General features: G+C 42.6%; 1 protein-coding gene across 2 annotated transcripts in view; it reads left to right on the top strand.

The window, feature by feature from the left end:
- TMEM192 (transmembrane protein 192) overlaps positions 1-20,136 on the top strand; it is a 44,962-nt gene that overhangs the window by 14,307 nt on the left and 10,519 nt on the right. Inside the window, exons 2-4 of one of the 2 annotated variants that reach the window (XM_054030419.1) lie at positions 6,706-6,852; positions 10,904-11,168; positions 15,745-15,879. In XM_054030419.1, coding sequence (XP_053886394.1) covers positions 6,706-6,852; positions 10,904-11,168; positions 15,745-15,879 — 547 coding nt within the window. The remainder of the gene's footprint in view (positions 1-6,705; positions 6,853-10,903; positions 11,169-15,744; positions 15,880-20,136) is intronic. The other variant, XM_054030420.1, reaches the window with a different exon arrangement.

Below are 20,136 nucleotides of genomic sequence, written 5' to 3' on the forward strand. Positions count from 1 at the left end.
TTCGTACTTCAATTTCCTAAACAGATCATTCTCATTGTTTGGTATAATCATTAAAACTCATCAACTTTCAATTAAAAATAGCCTTTACTATAAATTTGATAGAGCATTTACTCAGACTCCTTTTTTACTTTTTAATGTTAAATGGTGAATGACATTTTTATTTACTAGATTATTTTTTTAACTTTGAATTTGTCAAGCTACATTTAAATGGAGATCAAAATTCAATGAAACACATAAACAGCATTTTAAAACTTTAAAACGTAGACCAGAAAAATGGCCACACTGAGTCAGACCAATGGTCCAGCTAGCCCAATAGCTTGTCTCTGACAGTGACCAGTGCCAGACACTTCAGAGAGAATGAACAAAACAGGGCAACTTTGAGTGATCCATCCCTGTTGAGCAATAGCAGATTCTGGCACTTGAAGGTTTAAGGATATCTGGAGCATGGAGTTACATCTGTGACCATCTTGGCTAATAGCTGCTGATGGGCCAATCCTCCATTAACTTAACTAGATTTAGAAAAAGAATCAGATATATTTTGACATCACCTGGCAACAAGTTCCACAGGTTGACTGTGCTTTGTGAGAAGAAGTACATCCTTCAGTTTGTCTAAAACCCTGCTGCCTATTAATTTTCAGTGGGTGACCTCTGGCTCTTGTCATGTGAGGGAGTAAATAACACTTCCTTATTCACTTTTTTCCTCACACCATTCATTATGTTATAGACCTCTGTCCTATTTCTCTCTCTCTCTCTCACGTTCATTCACTCTCTTCTTTTTTGCTAAGCTGAACAGTCCCAGTCTCTCCTCATGTGGAAGAGGTTCCATATCCCTAATAATTTTTTGCCCTTCACTGCACCTTTTCAAATTCTAATATCTTTTTTGAGATAGGGCAACCGAAACTGCCTGCAGTATTCAAGGTGTGGCTGTCCCATGGATTTATATAGTGGTGGTATGATATTGTTAAACTTACCTTTCTATGTATCAAGGCATTTAAGATACTGTCATTAAACAAATCAGCTCTTGACTGTAGCTAGTGAATTGATTGTTTCTGGTCACCATAGGCAAGATTTTCAAGGTACTTGTGTTCTTTTGCATATCCCAGTAGGCACTTATCTGCATGTTTAGACCCCTAAATACCACTGAATAAGCATCCAGATTGTCAGGTTTTAGAGGTATTAGAGATCCTCCTCTCCCACCCGATTCCTCTTCATACATTGGAAGAAAACAAACTTTGCAGCTCTCTCAATTCCTGATTTGGTTTTTCAGTTTCGAATGAATTAGTTCAAATAGGGGGTGGTTGTGTGGGTCTGCCCCTGAAACTGACCTTAAAAGTAAATAAAGCAAAAGCTTTCTGTCCAACACAAACTGAGTACTTCCTTTTGGAAAAATGTAAATGTCAGCACTTGCTCCATTGCAAAGACTGAAAACAATATAGCCGCTTATTGCAAAACATGACATGACCGATTTATAAAATTTGAATTGATCTCAGAAAACAGTTGTTTCCCCTTTCTTCATATAATTAAAGCACATTTTGCACACAAATTGAGGGCTCATTAATGCTGCATGTTTGTAAAATTATTTTAATTATAGTATGGTTAAGCCTGAACACGGGTTGTCATAATCTTAAAGAGGCATAATCTTTTAAAATGTATTAAATAAAAAATCCAAAATGTTGGCTATCCAGGCCTCAGAGGTCCATGTTTGTTGTCCTTGCTTAAAATTGATAGGGCTTCTAGAGTTTTATCTTGCAGGGAGAGAAGAAACTGAACAGTCAGTGTGCTCTGGTCTAGAACAATTGTTTGACGTCACCAGTGTGCTATTAAATGTAACTAGTTTTAAAGGTCCTGCAGTACTTAGTGTCTTGGGATAAAGTTTGTCACAGCCCATGTGACCTCTCAAAATGGATTCTAATCTCAAAGGTGAGGAGTTGCTAACAGCCGAATGGCTTCCGTTATCCTCATAATTAAATAGGGCTCTTGGAAGCCTAATGTGAGATGCTACATAAAACAAATCTTGTTGACCTCCTGTTTTGTGTAAAGGTAATCTGAAAACTGGTGACTTAGCACATCCATATTAACTGTGCTGAATCTTGTTTGCTCCACTTCCGTACTAGCTCTGCCCTGTGCATTTTAGGGAACTCTGAAGGGCTGCTGGTGCCCTGTGGGACAGTGTGGGGAAGACTAGCTGAATAGTTCTAGCTAATGTTTGTCCACACTGGGACTAGAATAGTTGTGGCTGAAATAGGGCCAATAAGGACAGTCTGAACTATTGAAGCATAGTGTACTGGAGATGGTGAGATTTGGGGAATCTGCCTGTACAATGTAGGAATTCTGTATGAGATTTTGAACTCAGTATGTCTTGACCAGACTGTAGACTCAATTTTGGATATGGGTCTCAAGCAGTCTGGAGTGGCTCATGAGTGGGAGTACCAACCTCAGGATAGACTGCTAAGAAGCAAGGCACAGACACCAAGCTGAGATTTCACTAACCATGTATCAAGTGCGAATTCTGAAAGCATTATAATAGCCTTAACATGGAATTGCAGACAGTCCCCTTGGGTATTCTGATCTATTTTGCCACCCAGGGAAGCCTGTCTTTGTGATAGGTGGTCCCTAAATCACAACAATATTCAGGTTACTCCTAGTCCCAAAGGACCATTCACTTACCCCAGGTCAAGTGCACCTTATTATCTCTCACCAAAGACAATGCTTGTAGCTAATTCTATAATTAAAGGTTTATTAACTAGGAAAAAGAAATTAGTTATTTACAAGGTTAAAGCAGGTGAACATGTGCGCGCACACACAAATGAGTTACTTTTTGAAACCTAAGACTAATAGAAGCTGCTGTAGCATGCAAGCTCTGTATGTCCTTTAGGACTAACCCACGCCAAACAACCAGGGATCTCTTGTTTATGTTTAGAAGTCTTGCCCACTCCCTGAAGTCCAAGCAGGACAGGGATAACAATTTCTTCTTGACAGGGATTTTTATTCTTCTCCCCCCCCCCCCCCCCCCCCAACTCAAGATGATGGGCTGAATGTTTATCTCCTCTTCATTGGTCTTGAGGGAGCAATCAATGAAGTCTTTTGTCCACTGATGTGCCATAATGGCTTGTCTGATGTTTACAGGCTTTCTTTTGTTGGGCAGGAGATGACACCTCTTGTGGTAAACTAGTATTTCCCACTTGGTAATTCTTCTCTCCTTACTGTGAGGGTTTAGTTTTAGAGCAAACACTTAAATATTTACCTTTATAACATGTGGTACAGCTGTTTATAAGCAAGCTTAATACATGCAGCATCCTACAAGCATTTCATTAAAAACTAGGGTGACCATATTTCCCTATGCTGAATACATGGCCCCTAGTAAAATTACTCGTATTTGGGCGAGTTCAATGGCAATCAATCAGAACTATGCCGTACAAACTTTCAAATTAACATGAAGTTGACTGAGCCCCAGTTAAAAAGAAGTACTGTGTAGTTGGATCCTTTCTATTTACCTTCTTATCTTTAAGGCTTTAGGCTCACATGGGGAGGGGTGACTGACCCTCCTTGCTGAGTGCTCTCCACCCTCCATGCCTGGGCCCCCGGGACCGACCCACCTCACCTGGTGCCATGTCTTCCTGAGGCAATGTGTAGGGGGGCATGCAGGGTCACATTTCTTCCCTCCCCCCCCCCCCCCCCCCACACACAATTTCTGCCAGTGTTCACACCAGAAGATGGCCAGCAGCAGCCTTTCAGCACTGTGCAGGAGGGAAGGGATGGGGGCTGCTTCCAGCTGCAGGGGGGCATAAGGGAGGACCTGGCCCATGTCTTTGCAGAGTTCATCTCTTCCCCTTCTCCTCTTCTTCTTCTTTTCTCTCGCTCTTCCCCTCCCCCCCTCCCCAAGCTGAAAGCAGCTTCTTTCTTTCTGCCTGCACAATGTCAAAAGGCAGCTAACACCTCCAGGCTGCTGCTGGCCACTGACATAACCCAGTCTCCTGTGTCCCTCCTCCCTCCCCCACCCCCCTGGCTACAGCGTAATCAGGAAGGGGTTAAGCCCTAAGAATGCATTGTGCACCAGGGCCCAGGGAACTTGATTGCAGGGGTTTCAGTGAACCTGACCAGAGAGGTGGAGCAGCCCCCTGCTCCCTGGGGGTAGAGGGTGAAGAAGGTGCTATGTCCCTGCCCTGGGGCTGGCTGCTGTGGAGCTTGCAGGTTCAGGGTGGGAACAGATTGGCAATTGCTTTGCAGCGCGTCCATCGCTCTCTTCCTCTCCTTCCACCCCCCCCACCCATCCAGAGTTTAGCTAAGAGGTGGAGAGGCTACCCCATGCCAGTACTGTGTGAGGCTTTGACACATGCAGAGCTCAGCTTCTCCTGGAAGGGGGCACTGGGCTAGAGTGGTCTTCAGCTTTCCAGCCAGAGGCAGTGGGGGGGGGGGGGGGGAAGAAGGAGCCTGCTGGTGAGCCAAGCACTCTGACCAGGGGCTGGTTCTCCACACAGCATTGGGAGCAAGATGCGCTGGATATGGAGGAGCAGTGGGGTGAAGAGGGAGGGGTGAAGGGGTAAAGCAGGAAGAGGACAACAGGAGGGGGAGCACACAAAGGGCTGATGGGTTGGCAGCATGGGTCTTGCACCCCCCTCCCATTGTCAGCCCCTGGACCCACCCACATTCACTGCTGGTGGGTGGGCAGCTGGTGAGCAGGGATCTGGCCTGCAGCAGGACCTGCCGGTACTGATTTGGGGCGGGGGGGAGGGGGAGGAAATATGGGACAATTTGCCTGTTTTTAAGAAAGTCAGGACACCTGCAGGAGGGCTTTAAAATGGGATGTCTCTTTAAAAATGGGATGTCTGGTCACCCTGAAAGACTAAACACATTCTTAACTCTAATCTGTTTTACTAATACTAACACATGGGAGCCAGACAGGCTTCCAGCTAGGCATTTGTCAGTGTTCATTTGAGGCCTAGGGGCCTTGGCATGAGCTGATATCTAGTCTGAAAGCATCACAGTTGGTTTCTTTACTTTTGACCTGTTGAACTAGATTTCCAAAGGTTAGGGGGGAAAGAGATAATGGGAGAGGAGTTGACTTAAATGTACCACCATTGAAATATAATAATTGTAGACCAAAATATCTCCCAGCAATAAACCAGTTCTCCTGGTTGGGAGCCAACTTGCTTAGCAACAGTCACCTGGTATGCAGTAAGTCACCTGGTAAGTCACCTGATCTGTCTGGGATCACCTTGGGAGGCTGACCATGGACTTGTCTGTAAGGGGCAGAAGCTACTCTATTTGGTCTAAAGTCATTTTTTACCAGTTTAAGATGAGGGAAATAGCGGTAGGGAGAGGGAGACCCTGCCTGAACAGTCTCCCAAGGGAAGGGTGAGCTAGAGTGAGAGGAAATGTATGTAGTGTTTATTTTGTAGAGACCTGTATCTTTCTCATGCTGTTGAAGAGCAGTGCTGTGTTCAAGTCTGTATATCGGGTCAGCAACCTTTCAGAAGTGGTGTGCCGAGTCTTCATTTATTCACTCTAATATAAGGTTTCGTGTGCCAGTAATACATTTTAATGTTTTTAGAAGGTCTCTTTCCATAAGTCTATAATATACAATTAATCTATTGTATGTAAAGTAAATAACATTTATAAAATGTTTAAGAAGCTTCATTTAAAATTAATTTCAAATGCAGAGCCCGCCGGACCGGTGGCCAGGACCTGGGCAGTGTGAGTGCCACTGAAAATCAGCTCGTGTGCCGTCTTTGGCACACAAGCCATAGGTTGCCTACCCCTGCTGTATATGCTACACATACTATGTTCCCCCTGAAAAACTTAAACTGTAACTTAGAAGGCTCACCTTCAGTAGGAGTCTGGGATAAGGGTTGTTTGAGTTACTGAGCTACCTTGAGGGGGTTCAGTGCTTTATCTGGGGGCCAATGCTGAGGGGCATCACTTCCATGAAGGAGTAACAGATGAAGAGTGGTGTCTAGGAAATGTGCCAGAGACCCAGGGAGGAAGCAGTGCTGCAGCCCGCAGAAATCTAGAAGCTTAAAAGATGCAGGGATCCAGAAGTGGGATTCCGCTCACAGCTGTCTGTCTGGTGGCCGGCAGGGGGAGCAGATCTGTGACATTTTCAAGCGTGCCCCATCTGGAGTATTACATGTGGATGCAATGTTTTACCGTTCTAATCTAGAGGGACTAGATAATATTTAACATGACAGACTTCTAGTGTGGACAAGGCATGACATTCTATTAACTTATTATAGGATAAGCATGCTAAAATACAAATTCTAACCTCATCCAAAGTAGACCAGCTTAGTATATGGCAGCAGGCTACTTCGCTTTTCACTATTCCCTGAGCTGGAAGCAGTAAAGTTATCTCTTGTGGTGGTGGTCTTTTCATTGGTTGAGATTTCAGCGTGGTTGAAGAGGTGTTCCGCTTCTTCTTGAATGTGGAGGTGTCAGAAGTCTCAATTACACTCAAATATTTGAAAAGTATTTTGAAGACTAAAGGCCCTCAATAGCAATACAGCCATTCTAGAACTGGCCAAATAGCATATCTGCCATGTCCGTGCTTAATGACCTAATGATTAGTTTGTTAAATTACTTAATTCAGTGTTCTCCCAGAAAGTTAAAGCTGCTTGAAATTTTGTGGTACAAGAAGATGGCCTGCCTTGGAAACACCCATTGAAAGAGTAATGTGGGAAAATTAATCTGAAACTCATGATTAAATTTCAGGGTTCCTTGGAGATAACGCAGAGCACAGAAGATGATCCTCTACTCGATGCACCACTTCTTCCACCTCATGCGTTGCATTCCCAATTGAGACCGAGATTCCATGCTATTCCTACAGTCTTGGTTGCCAATTTTCTGTTGCTTATACATGTAAGTTTGGGGAAGAATCATCAGATTTTTTTTTTATTATTATTAACTTGGGTAGGAGGAGATAATGGGAAATTCTGGTTCTCCAACTGTGATGTATTGGATCTAAAGCCGGGATTGTGGGGATGGAGAGAAGTAACTTGTGTTGCATACTCCTCTTACCTTGTATTTTAAAAATTCCATCCCAACACTACAAGCTTCTCACTCTCATGGTTATGGCAAGTAATCTTTAATCTAGTCAGATAGGAAGTCATTTAGGTTGAGTGTTTTGGATCATGTCAGTGCTACAAAATGACATTTTAAATTAGGATGTTGCCTCAGGACCAAGAAAACATTCCTGTACTTAAACTTTTGTAGAATTGATTTAAAAGATTTAGTAATATTTCATATTAAACACTAATCAAATCTAAATTTTTGACTTGCTTCTTAGTTCTAGTAAATTTAGCCTTGTCTGTACTCACTACTTCTAGTGCCTGATAAAGATTCCTGAGTTGTTGTCCTAGTCCACCTTCCAGCTGCTCAGGTTAGGAAAAAAGTCTTGGGCCTCATATGTAAGGAAACTTGGATTGATGTAACTACATCAGTCCGTTTAACAGAATTTGGGTAGATCTAATGTGGACAATGCATTAATGTCACATCTTCAGCACTCCTTCCCTTTTTTGTTTGTTTTAAAGGCTCAGTCTACATATCAACTAAACCAGTTTCCTAAAATGGACTTCACTAGATTTGAGCAACCCCTTTGTGTGGAGACTCTTAAACCAATTTAAGAGTGCATAAAGTCAATTTAGAAATCAATGTAGTTGGTGTAACTTCCTTATGTAGACAAGCCCTAAACTCCCTGTATGTTGATAACTAAAAACATTAAAATATGGCTTCTCTCTGACAAGCTTTAGCTTGTATTCTCAAGCACAGCTCCATCTGAATTTTTCTCACCATCCCTTTTTCACACCACCCAGATACTCATCACTTGGGACAGAGGGGTCTTCTCAAGCTTGGGGGAGAATGGCAGGAGCCTACCAAGGATGGCAAGGGTTTTGGGGAAAATGGTGGCAACCAAATGAGTGTCTTAAAGATCATATCGTCGAGGCAGGAGGGAATAGGGAACATTCATTCCCCAATAACTTGTACATGTCGCTCTTAAGCTGCTAAGTTTGGGGTGCAGAAAAGACTGGGGGCGGGGGGGAGGGAAAAGGAAGGAACACTCAATCACCTGGTTGTCTGAAGGACTCCAAACCAGATGTCCAGAATGCTTTACCTCCTGTCAAACTCAAAGTCCTCTTGAAATCAATTTTCACAAATTTGCATGCTTAAAACTTCAGACTTACTCCCTTTGCAACCTTCTTTTTGCTTTTCAGAGACTCCAGCTCCATTCTCACCTATGCATTCATAAACATTTAACTTTCCCTTACCTCAAAACTGAACCTTCACTGAGTATATCAAATTGATCGGTTGACCTTCTGGAATATTGATCTATCTATTTCACTCCATTACCATATTATCCAAGCACTTGACAAATGCATTAAAAATTGTCCTTGATAGGGAAGTGCTATTATCACCTTCTCACAGATGGGGGACTGAGCCACAGAGAGACTAAGTGACTTTGCAAAGCTCACACAGGAGGTTTGTGGCACAGTAGGGAATCAAACCCAGATTTCCCAAGTCTCATCACCATAAACGTTAGGCCATCCTTCCCTCTCCAGTCAGTTCTGAGGATGTACACACTGCATAATATTTGCTCAGTTTCCATCCTAATCCTGGTAATTTAAAATATACATACCTATAGTTCCATGTTGGAATACCTGAGAAACAGCAAAGGTATTAAAAATACCGCTTAAGTAACTAGACAAAATAAAAATGACAGTGGCATTCTAAATTACCTGTCCAGTGGACAAGACACTGGGCTGGGAGATGGAAAATCTCAATTTTATTCACAGCTTTGTCACTGACAGGCTGTGAGACCTTGGGCAAATCCCATAATCTTTCTATGTGCTTTTTTTAAATCTGTAAAATGGAATGGAAACTTTTTTTAGTATTCTGAAGTGCAAGGATGAATTTGGAAATGGAAGGATGAAGAGCTATGAGTGTAGGTAATTATTATAATGGGAGTTTAGTGGCATAACTAACTTTCTCAAACAGATGCAGGGTGAGAAGTCCTATCCACTCTTCAGACATAAACAATTTCTGGCTGATCTCCATTACAAGGGGTTCTTTTAATGAGTGGATCCAGTTCAAGTGTTGTATAAAAAAGTATTGTTCTTGTCCAGAATTAATTACCTGGATTTAAGGTAGTAGAGATGTAGTTATTGGACACTTAATTAAATATCCCAGACAAAAATAGCTAGCTATTATCTCTACCTTATGATTTCTAAACTGAAATCACTTGGATTGTAAACTTAAATTAACTTTTGGCACCATCTCTTAAAAATGGGAATCCTTAACTGAGTTTTTTGGTGAGGAGGAAGACTAAACTACATGTTAAATCCACATGCTTTTAAATGTCAAAAATGTGCAGAACTCGGTCCTATTAGTTCTCTATCTAGAATGCATGGGCTTATACTGTGAGCATTATTGTAACAGGATATACACTACTGTTAGTTTGATATATGGAAGATCTAAGTCATGGGGGGAGGAGGGGAGGGAATGTAAGGCATTTACTTTCTTCCCTACAAACTTAAGATCACTCTGAAGTGGACCTACTATTAAATGGCAGCTTAGTATTATAAGTACTTGTGGATAAAGGTTTGGAGAGCTTGGAGTCCAATTGTGTGTGTGTTTGGTCTCCTCAGAATTTAAAATGCTCTTATTTAAGATTTTAGTAGATCAGGGAGGCTTAGAATCAAAATCTCTGTCACTCTTTTGGGTTTTTAATTGTGTAGACTAATTTTGTAAGTACTTGGTATACACAGTATAAACTAAAAACAAACCACCGTGTTATCTCGCAGGATAATTGGATTTGAGCACTCTTACGGGATTGTGGTCCCTTCTGCTACAACTAGTTTACTGTTGACTGTGACAATCCCATGAGAGGATAAGGCAGTAGAATAATAACTTAAACAAGGCTTAAATGCCTCCTTTAACAACTTTTTTTTTTTAGGCCACTATACCTATCCTCTTCAGCTTTGTGAAAAAGCCTGAGTCACCAACTTAGTCTGCAAAAAACATCTTGTAGACACTACAAGGAAGGATGTTTGACTTAATACCCTTGACTAAAAAGCTGTGTCCTCTTATCTGATTCTTCAGCCACTCAAGGCCTTGGGCCACTAAGTTGCTTTTTGCTTTTTTTAAAAATGGCACTAATAAAAGGACTGGAAGTTGGTGGTTACCTACAGATCAGCTGTCATGACCAGATTACATTCAATATGGGCAACCAGAGGACAGTCCCAAACAGGAATGTATACTTGGTGTTCCAAAAGGGCTAGTTTCCCAAAGCTGAGGAAAATTATGAGCAATGCTGATTGGGAGGAAAAATTAGAAAAATGGGAGAGTCCTTTGAGTTTATTAGGTGGCCAAAAAGCCACAGCTTCACAAAGAGGACAGCTTTGGCTAAAAGCACATCTTGGTACAGTGAAGGCAGCGATTATAAATTACAAAAGGAATATAGCACATCTAAAGAGAAATAGATGGCAATTGACATAAATTAGAAATCATTAAATGTATAAAATAAGGGAAGCTAAAGACATAGGAAAAATCCATAGCTGGTAAAGCTGAGGACGACAAGTAGTCTTAGTACTGTATATTAGGAACAAAAAAAAATCCTAGCAATGTTATTCCTCCATGGGTAGATGGAGGTGGTAAAATTAATAATGATGCAAAAAAGGCAGAACAAATATTTCAGTTCTGTATTCAGGAAGAAGCAGCATGATGTACTTATTGTACAAGGATGAAGTATCTTCTAGAAAACTGCATTAGGGATTCTAGGGATTTTTTTTTCTCTCCCCCCACTCCCTTCCATTTGAACCAATCCAGAAAATAAGGTATAGTAGTTAAATTTTGGTAATATTGCTTATATTTGAACTATTAACCTTCAGGTTTTCTTCTTTCCCTTCTTTCACAGGTTGCTTTTGTTGTCTTAGTATTTTTAGCAGGTATATATTGTTCTTATGTAAACCCAAATGAGGATGAATGCCCTGGAAACTACACCAACCCATTTAAGGTGCAAAGTGTCATAATCATTGCGAAGGTAATTCTGTGGATTCTGCATGTTGTCTTTGAACGATATGTTCAGCATCATCACGGTAAAGTCAGATGCAGAGGATACCTCCTGATCTACCGATCAACAAGACATCTTAAAAGGCTGCCGCTCCTTATACATTCTATAGGTGAGATAAACCGATTTGAATTTTTCTCTTTTATGGATTCTGTATCAACAAATATTGTGAACTGAACTACTTCATCTACTCTTTAGGAACTCATAATTTTTAAGGTGTGACATACTAGTTTGTGCGTACTGTGCTTAATAGTTAAATACAAACCTCCCTACTCTGTTTTTATCACTGGCCAGAATGCACCTGAGTTGAAATAGATTCAGAAATAATAGCCTTTGACTGGGTGTCTTGTCCCATCAACTAAATGTGGTAGCCAAAATGTCCTTAGAGCGAACCTGCGCTGCATTTGGCTGCTAGTAATTTTTCCCTGTTTCTAATGGACTGTTGGCTGTTTAAATGCTGACTTGCATGCATCCATAGGGCCCCAGGAATGCTCTTGTCTAACTTTTTACTTTTCTGAAGCCATTGTAGACTTCATATAGTAATAAGAATCTGCACTACTTAATCAGTGTGCAGGCTTTTGATCTTGACTCTGCAGTCAAACTCCAGAACTTAAGAGCAAAGGGTGTTCAGGTTGGAGAAAAGCAGTCATGTAACATGCCCCACTTTACAAAAAGGGCTGGGGTGGAGAACAATTATGTGGTCTACTCTGTATCATTATGAAACAGCACAGACTTCCTCATTTCCATGTATGGAGAGATCATGTGCATGTGTGGAGAGTGTTTCCAAGGGGTGCATTCCATAACTGCAAAATGGAAGAAAAGTCTGAAGAGGTCTCATCCCCCTTTACCATTTTCCACATACTCCAACTTCTAATATGTCTTAGGACATACGTACCCTATAGCGGCACAGCTACAGCACTGCTGGTGTGATGCTGTAGCATAGATGCTTCCTATATTAGAGATAATGAAGGAAACCCCTTCCACCGAGGTGGTAACTAAGTCGATGGAAGAACTCTTCCATCAATCTAGCCATGTATAACTGGGGTTAGGTTGACCTAACTGTGGCACACAAGGCATGATGGTTTTTCACAGCCCTGAGTGATACAGTTAGGTTGACCTGCTTTTTTTAGTGTAGCCCAGGCCTAGGTTGCATGTTGCTGAAGTTTCAAGCAAAATAAAACTCCTTAATTTGCAGCAGGATTCATGTTATGAATGCTACTTCATCCCTACTTTCCCTGGGGCAAAGAGGATTCTTGGCAGCATTTTAACTCTGTATGTTCTTTAGTTTTACTTTTTCTTCCTAGTGGCGGCAAGCATATAAGGTGTTTAACTAGCAGCAGCTGTCCAGCTGTTTCCAGAAACTGAAATTAATTCTTGCCTAAAATCATATGGTCATGGCTCATTTTTGAATAGGGGGTCCTTTTTTATAGAAAGGCGCTGATTGTGGAGAATAAAACCTAAGCTGACTACATAGTGTACTTCAAATAGCTGAAATGAAAACTTCTGTTATCTTGATAACACATATGTGGTCTTGCACTTTGATGTACTAATTTCCTTATGTTAGTTTAATGTTCCTTTTGCAAGCTTAGGGCTTCTAGTATATGTAATGGTTAAAATTCCGAGTGTGTAAACATCCAAGCCAAACTTCCTTGTTGGGGATGAAGGTCAACTTCCCTCAAACACTACTGAGAAGTGAAGGTGGAAATTAAATGTAACGCCACATGTCATAAAGTGGCAATTTGGCTTTGACAGTTCAATCATCCATCATAGATTCTAGGACTGGAAGGGACCTCAAGAGGTCATAGAGGCCAGTCCCCTGCCCACATGGCAGGACCAAATACTGTCTAGACCATCCCTGATAGACATTTATCTAACCTACTCTTAAACAGGGCCGGCACCAGGCACCCAAGCACATGCTTGGGGCGGCACCTGGTAAGGGGCGGCGGGGGGAGTGCGGCGTGGCGCGGCATTCCGCAGGGGGGCGCTCCAGCGGCGTGGGCACGGCGCTGGGGTTCCGGCGGCGCTGGGTGGGGGCGGGCTCCGGCGGCGCGGGGCTCGGGGCTTGACGCTCGGGGGGGTGGGAGGGGTTCCAGGGGGGCGGGGGGGGGAGGGGGAGTCCAGCGGCGCTCGGGGGGGGGGGCGGGCTCCAGCGGCGTGGCGCTCGGGGGGGGGGGGGTTCATGGGGCGGCACTTCTTTTTTGCTGCTTGGGGCAGCAAAAGAGTTAGAGCCGGCCCTGCTCTTAAATATCTCCAGAGATGGAGATTCCACAACCTCCCTAGGCAACTTATTCCAGTGTTTAACCACCCTGACAGTTACGAACTTTTTCCTAATGTCCAACCTAAACCTCCCTTGCTGCAGTTTAAGCCCATTGCTTCTTGTTCTATCCTTAGAGGCTAAGGTGAATAAGTTTTCTCCCTCCTCCTTATGACACCCTTTTAGATACCTGAAAACTGCTATCATGTACCCTCTCGGTCTTCTCTTTTCCAAAGTAAACAAACCCAATTCTTTCAGCCTTCCTTCATAGGTCATGTTCTCATCATGTTTTAATCATTCTTGTTGCTCTTCTCTGGACCCTCTCCAATTTCTCCACATCTTTCTTGAAATGTAGTGCCCAGAACTGGACACAATACTCCAGTTGCGGCCTAACCAGAGTAGAGCGGAAGAATGACTTCTCGGGTCTTGCTCACAACACACTTGTTAATGCATCCCAGAATCACGTTTGCGCTTTTTTTTTTTTTTTTGGCAACAGCATCACACTACTGACTCATATTTAGCTTGTGGTCCACTATAACCCCTAGATCCCTTTCTGCCGTACTCCTTCCTAGACAGTCTCTTCCCATTCTGTATGTGTGAAACTGATTGTTCTTTCCTCAGTGGAGCACTTTGCATTTGTCTGTTAAACTTCATCCTGTTTACCTAAGACCATTTCTCCAATTTGTCCAGATCATTTTGAATTATGACCCTATCCTCCAAAGCAGTTGGTATCATCCACAAACTTAAGCGTACTTTCTATGCCAATCTCTAAGTCGTTGATGAAGATATTGAACAGAGCCAGTCCCAAAACAGACCCCGGCAGAACCCCACTTGTTACACCTTTCTAGCAGGATTGGGAATCATTAATAACTACTCTGAGTATGGTTATCCAGCCAGTTATGCACTCACCTTATAGTAGCCCCATCTAAGTTGTATTTGCCTAGTTTATTGATTTAAAATATCATGCAAGACCATATCAAATGCCTTACTAAAGTCTAGGTATACCACATCCACCGCTTCTCCCTTATCCACAAGACTCATTATCCTATGAAAGAAAGCGATCAGATTGGTTTGACATAATTTGTTCTTTACAAATCCATGCTGGCTATTCCCTATCCCCTTACCACCTTCCAAGTGTTTGCCGATGATTTCCTTAAATACATAGTATACTGTTCATGCTCTGCTTCAAAGTAGTAAATGAGTTCTACACCTACACCTACACCTACCTCACAGCTGAAAGTTCTTCACAGCTCGATGTTCCCTAGAATGTTGTAAGAACTCTACAGCACAAAAGAAGGACATGGTCCCTACTCTGAATAACTTAATTTCTATTTTATATCTGACACAAGAAGTGCATGGGGACGGAGATTATGACACATGGGAGGGGAATGGGAATTCAAATGTCTCTTCTGCCTGGTTTTGGAACAGGGATTTGATCTTGGTATCCCTCGTCCTAGGTGAGTAGCCTAGCCACTGGATATTCTGGGGTGGGTCTCACAATTTCTCCTGTTGGAGCTGTTGCACTTTATATAAATAAGAAGGATTTAAATTAAATGAAGCTAGTGCCTTGGTAGACTAGATTTGGGAAATAACTTCAAGCATCACTCAAGTAAAAATCATCATATTTAGATAATGGGCTCTAATATGTACAGTTGTACTCACTCAGCTATAATACATGTATTTAAAACTTCTGATCTGTATGTATAAAAATGTGCACATACTTACCTAAGAACTAAATTCCCTTAAATATTTGCAACTCCTCTTCTCAAAGTTAAACTGAAATGATGTGTTTTGTAGTACAAGACAGACCCATAATTGGAGTTCTATATTGGATATGTAGAACGAGATTGATGTACTGAAAGGTCAAATATTAGACAATAGGTCTAACATTCTTGTCAAACAATGACAACATTACTGATTCATTGTATATGTTAGCTGTCACTGAATTTTTTGTGCATTCGCTTGAACGCTTCAGGAACTATAGAATGAAGCATTCTGGTCCTGTAGGATTTCTAACTTAACAGTTTCACAAATAACTGTAATTACGAATAGCTTTCTCACTCTTATGCAATTTAAATCACACATCAGTTATGTATTAGAGGGATAGCCGTGTTAGTCTGGATCTGTAAAAAGCAACAGAGTCCTGGGGCACCTTTAAGACTAACATGCGTCTGACGAAGTGGGTATTCACCCATGAAAGCTTATGCTCCAATACATCTGTTAATCTTAAAGGTGCCCCAGGACTCTCTGTTGCTTTTTACATCAGTTACGTTTTTCCATTTCATAGCTATAATCCATCTAGCCTAACAAACAAGGGTCCATTGGGATGTAGATATCGGAGGGAGGTTTTTTTTGGAGTCATTTTTGGTTATTCACTAGACTAAAACACGTAAATGTCATGTCTGTGGTGTTTTGTTTTTTTTGTTCTTTTAAGGAAATGCAGCCCTGCTTCTGATACTGTCAGCTCAGCATTCATTTCCTAACTACAGTAAAAAGTATCTCTACCTTATCCTTGGAGTCTTGTGTCTGGAGCTGATTTGTTCTTTGACGTGCATAGTCGTTTACACAGGTAAAAACTGCAATTATTGCCTTGTTCCGTGACCACCTTACAATAGGTACTAAACTCTCTTTCTCTGATCTCTTAGTGTAGTACAATAACTTTTGGCACCAGAAGACTTGTTTGCAGCTATGACTGTAAAACTGGCTTCTCAGTATATGTACCCATTGCGGACAATCAGATGTTCTTGTTTAAAACAAACTGGAAAGTCATTGTCATGGCTTGAACTCTAAATGTTGCCAAATAAAAACTAGGCTAGTTGTTAGAGTTTAAGGCACTTTTCCATGAAGTTAGTGATGTAGTGAAACTGAAGTAGTTAAAATAGAAGTAATTGTCTAGCACAAATTGCTAGTGTGCTTTCATGATGGTTTTGTCAAACGCACAGATATGGTGTGTGTGTGTGTGTGTGTGTGTGTGTGTGTGTGTGTGTTGTTTTTATACTGTGACTTGAAGAGAAGTAATATTTTTCTTGTCTAGTCAAAACCACTTTCCTTTGGCATGTGGAACTTAAACATTTAAGCTGGTATATGGCATGTCTCAATCTTCAAACTTGCAATGTCCTTCCAGTTCCTCTTCTCTACCTCTTCTCCCAATCTTATCTCCTGTAGTATTTGTTGAAGGATAGTAGTTTGTAAAGTGACACTCAGACTCTTGGAGTCCCTACTTACATATATGAAGCAATATATATCTCTAGCCCATGTTCACTATAACACTAACAGCTAGTACAAAATAATTTAATGTAAAATACTATATAGTATTACTGGCCTGATGGGTTTGGCCTAATCTTCCAGGGCCATGTTTTGTTGGTTTCTGTCTTGGCTCGTTCTATTAAACCATCACAATAAAACTCAAATTTAGTTGGCCAGATTGCTTGTTTGCCAGGCTAAAAGATCATAGGGGTGACCGAGACAACATGAAATAAACTTCTACTCCTGGCTACCACTATTAAGGAAAACAAAAGGTGTTAAACACAACAAATCCAGATAAACTAGTGTTTGATTTTTTTAAAAGCCGAAATTAGGTCTCATGCTCTTAAATAAGATTATGCACTTGGTTTAAATGTTTTTTTTGAGCTGTTGCATGTGGATTCTTTATTGCTACAGTGAAATACAGACAAATACTACAAAGTGGTATCTATTTTTATATCTTGAACACTGTGTAAACATCATTGTCCTTTAACTCCTGGGAATCTGTTTTCTTTACACAATTTTTTTTAAATTGGAGTAATGATTTTTTTTTTTTTAATTTAAAAACCTAGTAGGCTTTCATCAACTGTACTTGCTTCCTAATGGGCTGGTGTACACAGCTTAGTGTGAAGTGAGACAAACCAATTGACTTCAGCAGGAATTGAGCTGCACCAGTGTCTCCTACACAACAAAATGAATGCTGAATGAAGTAACAGGTGGTTGGTAGTAGCTCAGCAAAACTACTGTGGTAGTGGAATTCAAGTTCTGGATCTCCTCCCAGTAGTTAGAAAGGAAACCAATTGCAAAACTAGAAGTGTGGTGTTGACAAAGAAGGGCAGGGATGAGAAGAGGTTGAGTTGAAAAGGGGAACAAAGTAGTTTCAGGGAGGGGAGAGGAAACAGCTGCTGTAACATTATGCTGCTGATTCTCATGGGACAATGCTGAATGCCAAAGCAACTTCCTAATAGCTAGTGTTTGTCAGTAACTGACCCATAAGGTATCTCAACTTAAAACTACTCTAGGAGAAACTTCATGACTAGAGAAAAGCCTAGTTAGTGACTTGCTATAAAGTTGCCAAGTGTAGTTATTCCCAGTGTAATAGTACACTACCAAATTCTAGAAAAGTTTTGAATACACGGTTTCAAGATCTGACTTACTATTTTCTTTTAACTTGTGTTTGTAATAGTATTGAGACTACAGTCTCAAATGTACCAATCTACCTCCCTTGGCTATAATAGAGGCTCTGACACCAGGTTTGTTTATATGGGAAATTTGACCAACATAGCTGCAGCAAAGTATTCCTGTATAGCTATGCTGGTATAACTTCCTCAGGTGAACGCTCTAGTCTGGAGCAAATGTAGTAGACTTTGGAAGTAGAGTAATTACTCCAAAATAAAATCACTATTCTGCTATAGTCAGTATATTTTCCATTCTGGATATCTACTTTTAATAAGTGGATATTGTTGAAATAATAGTTTTCTCCATTTAAGCACATTAAAGTAAATCCAATATCCTAATGGAAAATAGTGAGAGTTGATTTAGTTTAACACCTCCTCCCCCCCACCCCCCCCAAAAAAAGCTGGAACATAGTTACAAAGACTTGCATGACAGAAACAGCCATCATTCACTGCCTTGAAAACTATAGCACAGATGGTGCGCACTAGCAATAAGATTTCTACCACAAGCAGAATAACCCAGTGGGATGCCATTGTTCCCCCCCTCAATTACCCAACTTGCACCTTTCATCCTGGGTATGGGGGAAGGGAAGGTGATGAAAACACCTCACAGGTCCTGTTCTCATGGTGGTTGCCTCCAGTCTTTTGATTTGGGCTTTCCACAATAGCACTTGTTTTTCCTAACTGTCTTCTGAACTGTCACATTCCTCAAACTTCTTCAAACTGCTTGATAGACCTAAGGGTTTTTTACTGCAAACGTTACATTCTAAACAAAGTATTCCATTGCTTCCCTTGCACACACTGATATTCAAAGAGCAAAGAATTGGGTATTTCTTTCTCAGCCTTGATCTGTTGTCCTATTCCAACTGGATAAACAACCAAGAAAAAGCTGGTCTCCATACTACTGTTGGAAGCTGAGCTTCATTCTCTAAACCAGGGGTCGGCAACCTATGGCACACGTGCCAAAGATGGCACGCAAGCTGATTTTTTTTTTTTTTTTTAATGGCCCATTGCTGCCTGCCAACTCAGGCAGGCAGCAGCATGCTGTTAAAAATCCTGCCTGGCCCACTGTTCTCTGTCCCCTGGTGGGGGGGGCGGAGGGTGGAGAAAGGGGCAGGGGGCAGAAGCTTGGTCCTGCTGGCTCCCCTGCCTCTTCCCGCAGTGTGCTGGGTTCCTGCCCCTTCTCCTCTTGGTCCATCCCTCCCTGCTGGCCGATCAGCTGATTGCCCTTGCAAGGGAGGGGTCGGGGAGGAGTAGAGTCAGCCTGCTCGCTGCTCCTGGCAGAGGTAGAGAAGAAGCGGAGGCAGGGCCTTGGGGAAGGGGGGTGGTTGAATAGGGACATATCCCCTCCAGCCCCCTGCTGTGAGCACCCCACAACCCCAGCCCACACCCCCAGCCCTCTGCCCTGACCCCCCCCACACACACACCTGCTATGAGCCCTTTGCCCTCCCCCCACACACACACCCAGCCCTCTGCCCGCAGCCCTGCACACCCCCCAGGCCCCTGCCGTGAGCCCTGTGCCCCCCCACCTCCTGCCCTGACCCCCCCCCCACACACACACCCTGCCCTGAGCCCTGTACCCCTGTCACACACCCAGCCCTCTGCTTGATTCCTTCACCCCCCCCATGACCCCAGCCCTGACTCTGGCATCCCCACACATACCCAGGCCCCCCACACCCTATGCCCTGACACTTGCACCCCCCCACATGCCCCAGCCCACTGCCCTAACTCTTGCACCCCCCCACAGCCCCACCCTGAGCTCCAAACGGGAGCTCCTGCACCCCTCACACCAAATGGGAGCTGCCCAGGTAAACGCTCCACACCCAAACCTCCTGCCCCAAGCCTGAGCCCCCTCCCTCATTCTAGCTCCTGGCCAGACCCTACACCCCAACCCCCAGCCTGCTCCTTCACCCCCAGCCCTGTGCTCAGTGCACTCCCACCCTCAGGTCAGTGCAGAGAGAGAGGAAGAGAATGGGCCAGAACCAGGGAGATGGTAGGTACCCACTGTATGTGGGCAGGGCTGGGACCCTAGACCGGCAGCGGGCTGGGCAGGACCGTCAGCCGGGATCCCGGATGGCAGGAGCCAGCGGATGGAACCCCTGAGGGGCAGTGGGCTAAGCCGCTGCCGGCCTAGATGAACAGAACCCCAGACCAGCAGCGGGCTGAGCAGGTTGGCGGCATAAGATCAACATTTTTAATTTAATTTTAAATGAAGCTTCTTAAACATTTTGAAAACCTTGTTTATTTTACAATACAACAGTAGTTTAGTTATATAATATATAGACTTATAGAGAGAGACCGTCTAAAAAACATTAAAATGTATTACCGGCACGCGAAACCTTAAATTAAAGTGAATAAATGAAGGCTCGGCACACCGCTTCTGAAAGGTTGCCGACCCCTGCTCTAAA

The sequence above is a fragment of the Malaclemys terrapin genome, chromosome 5 (genome assembly GCF_027887155.1).
Source record: "Malaclemys terrapin pileata isolate rMalTer1 chromosome 5, rMalTer1.hap1, whole genome shotgun sequence".
In the NCBI taxonomy this organism is placed as follows: domain Eukaryota; kingdom Metazoa; phylum Chordata; order Testudines; family Emydidae; genus Malaclemys; species Malaclemys terrapin.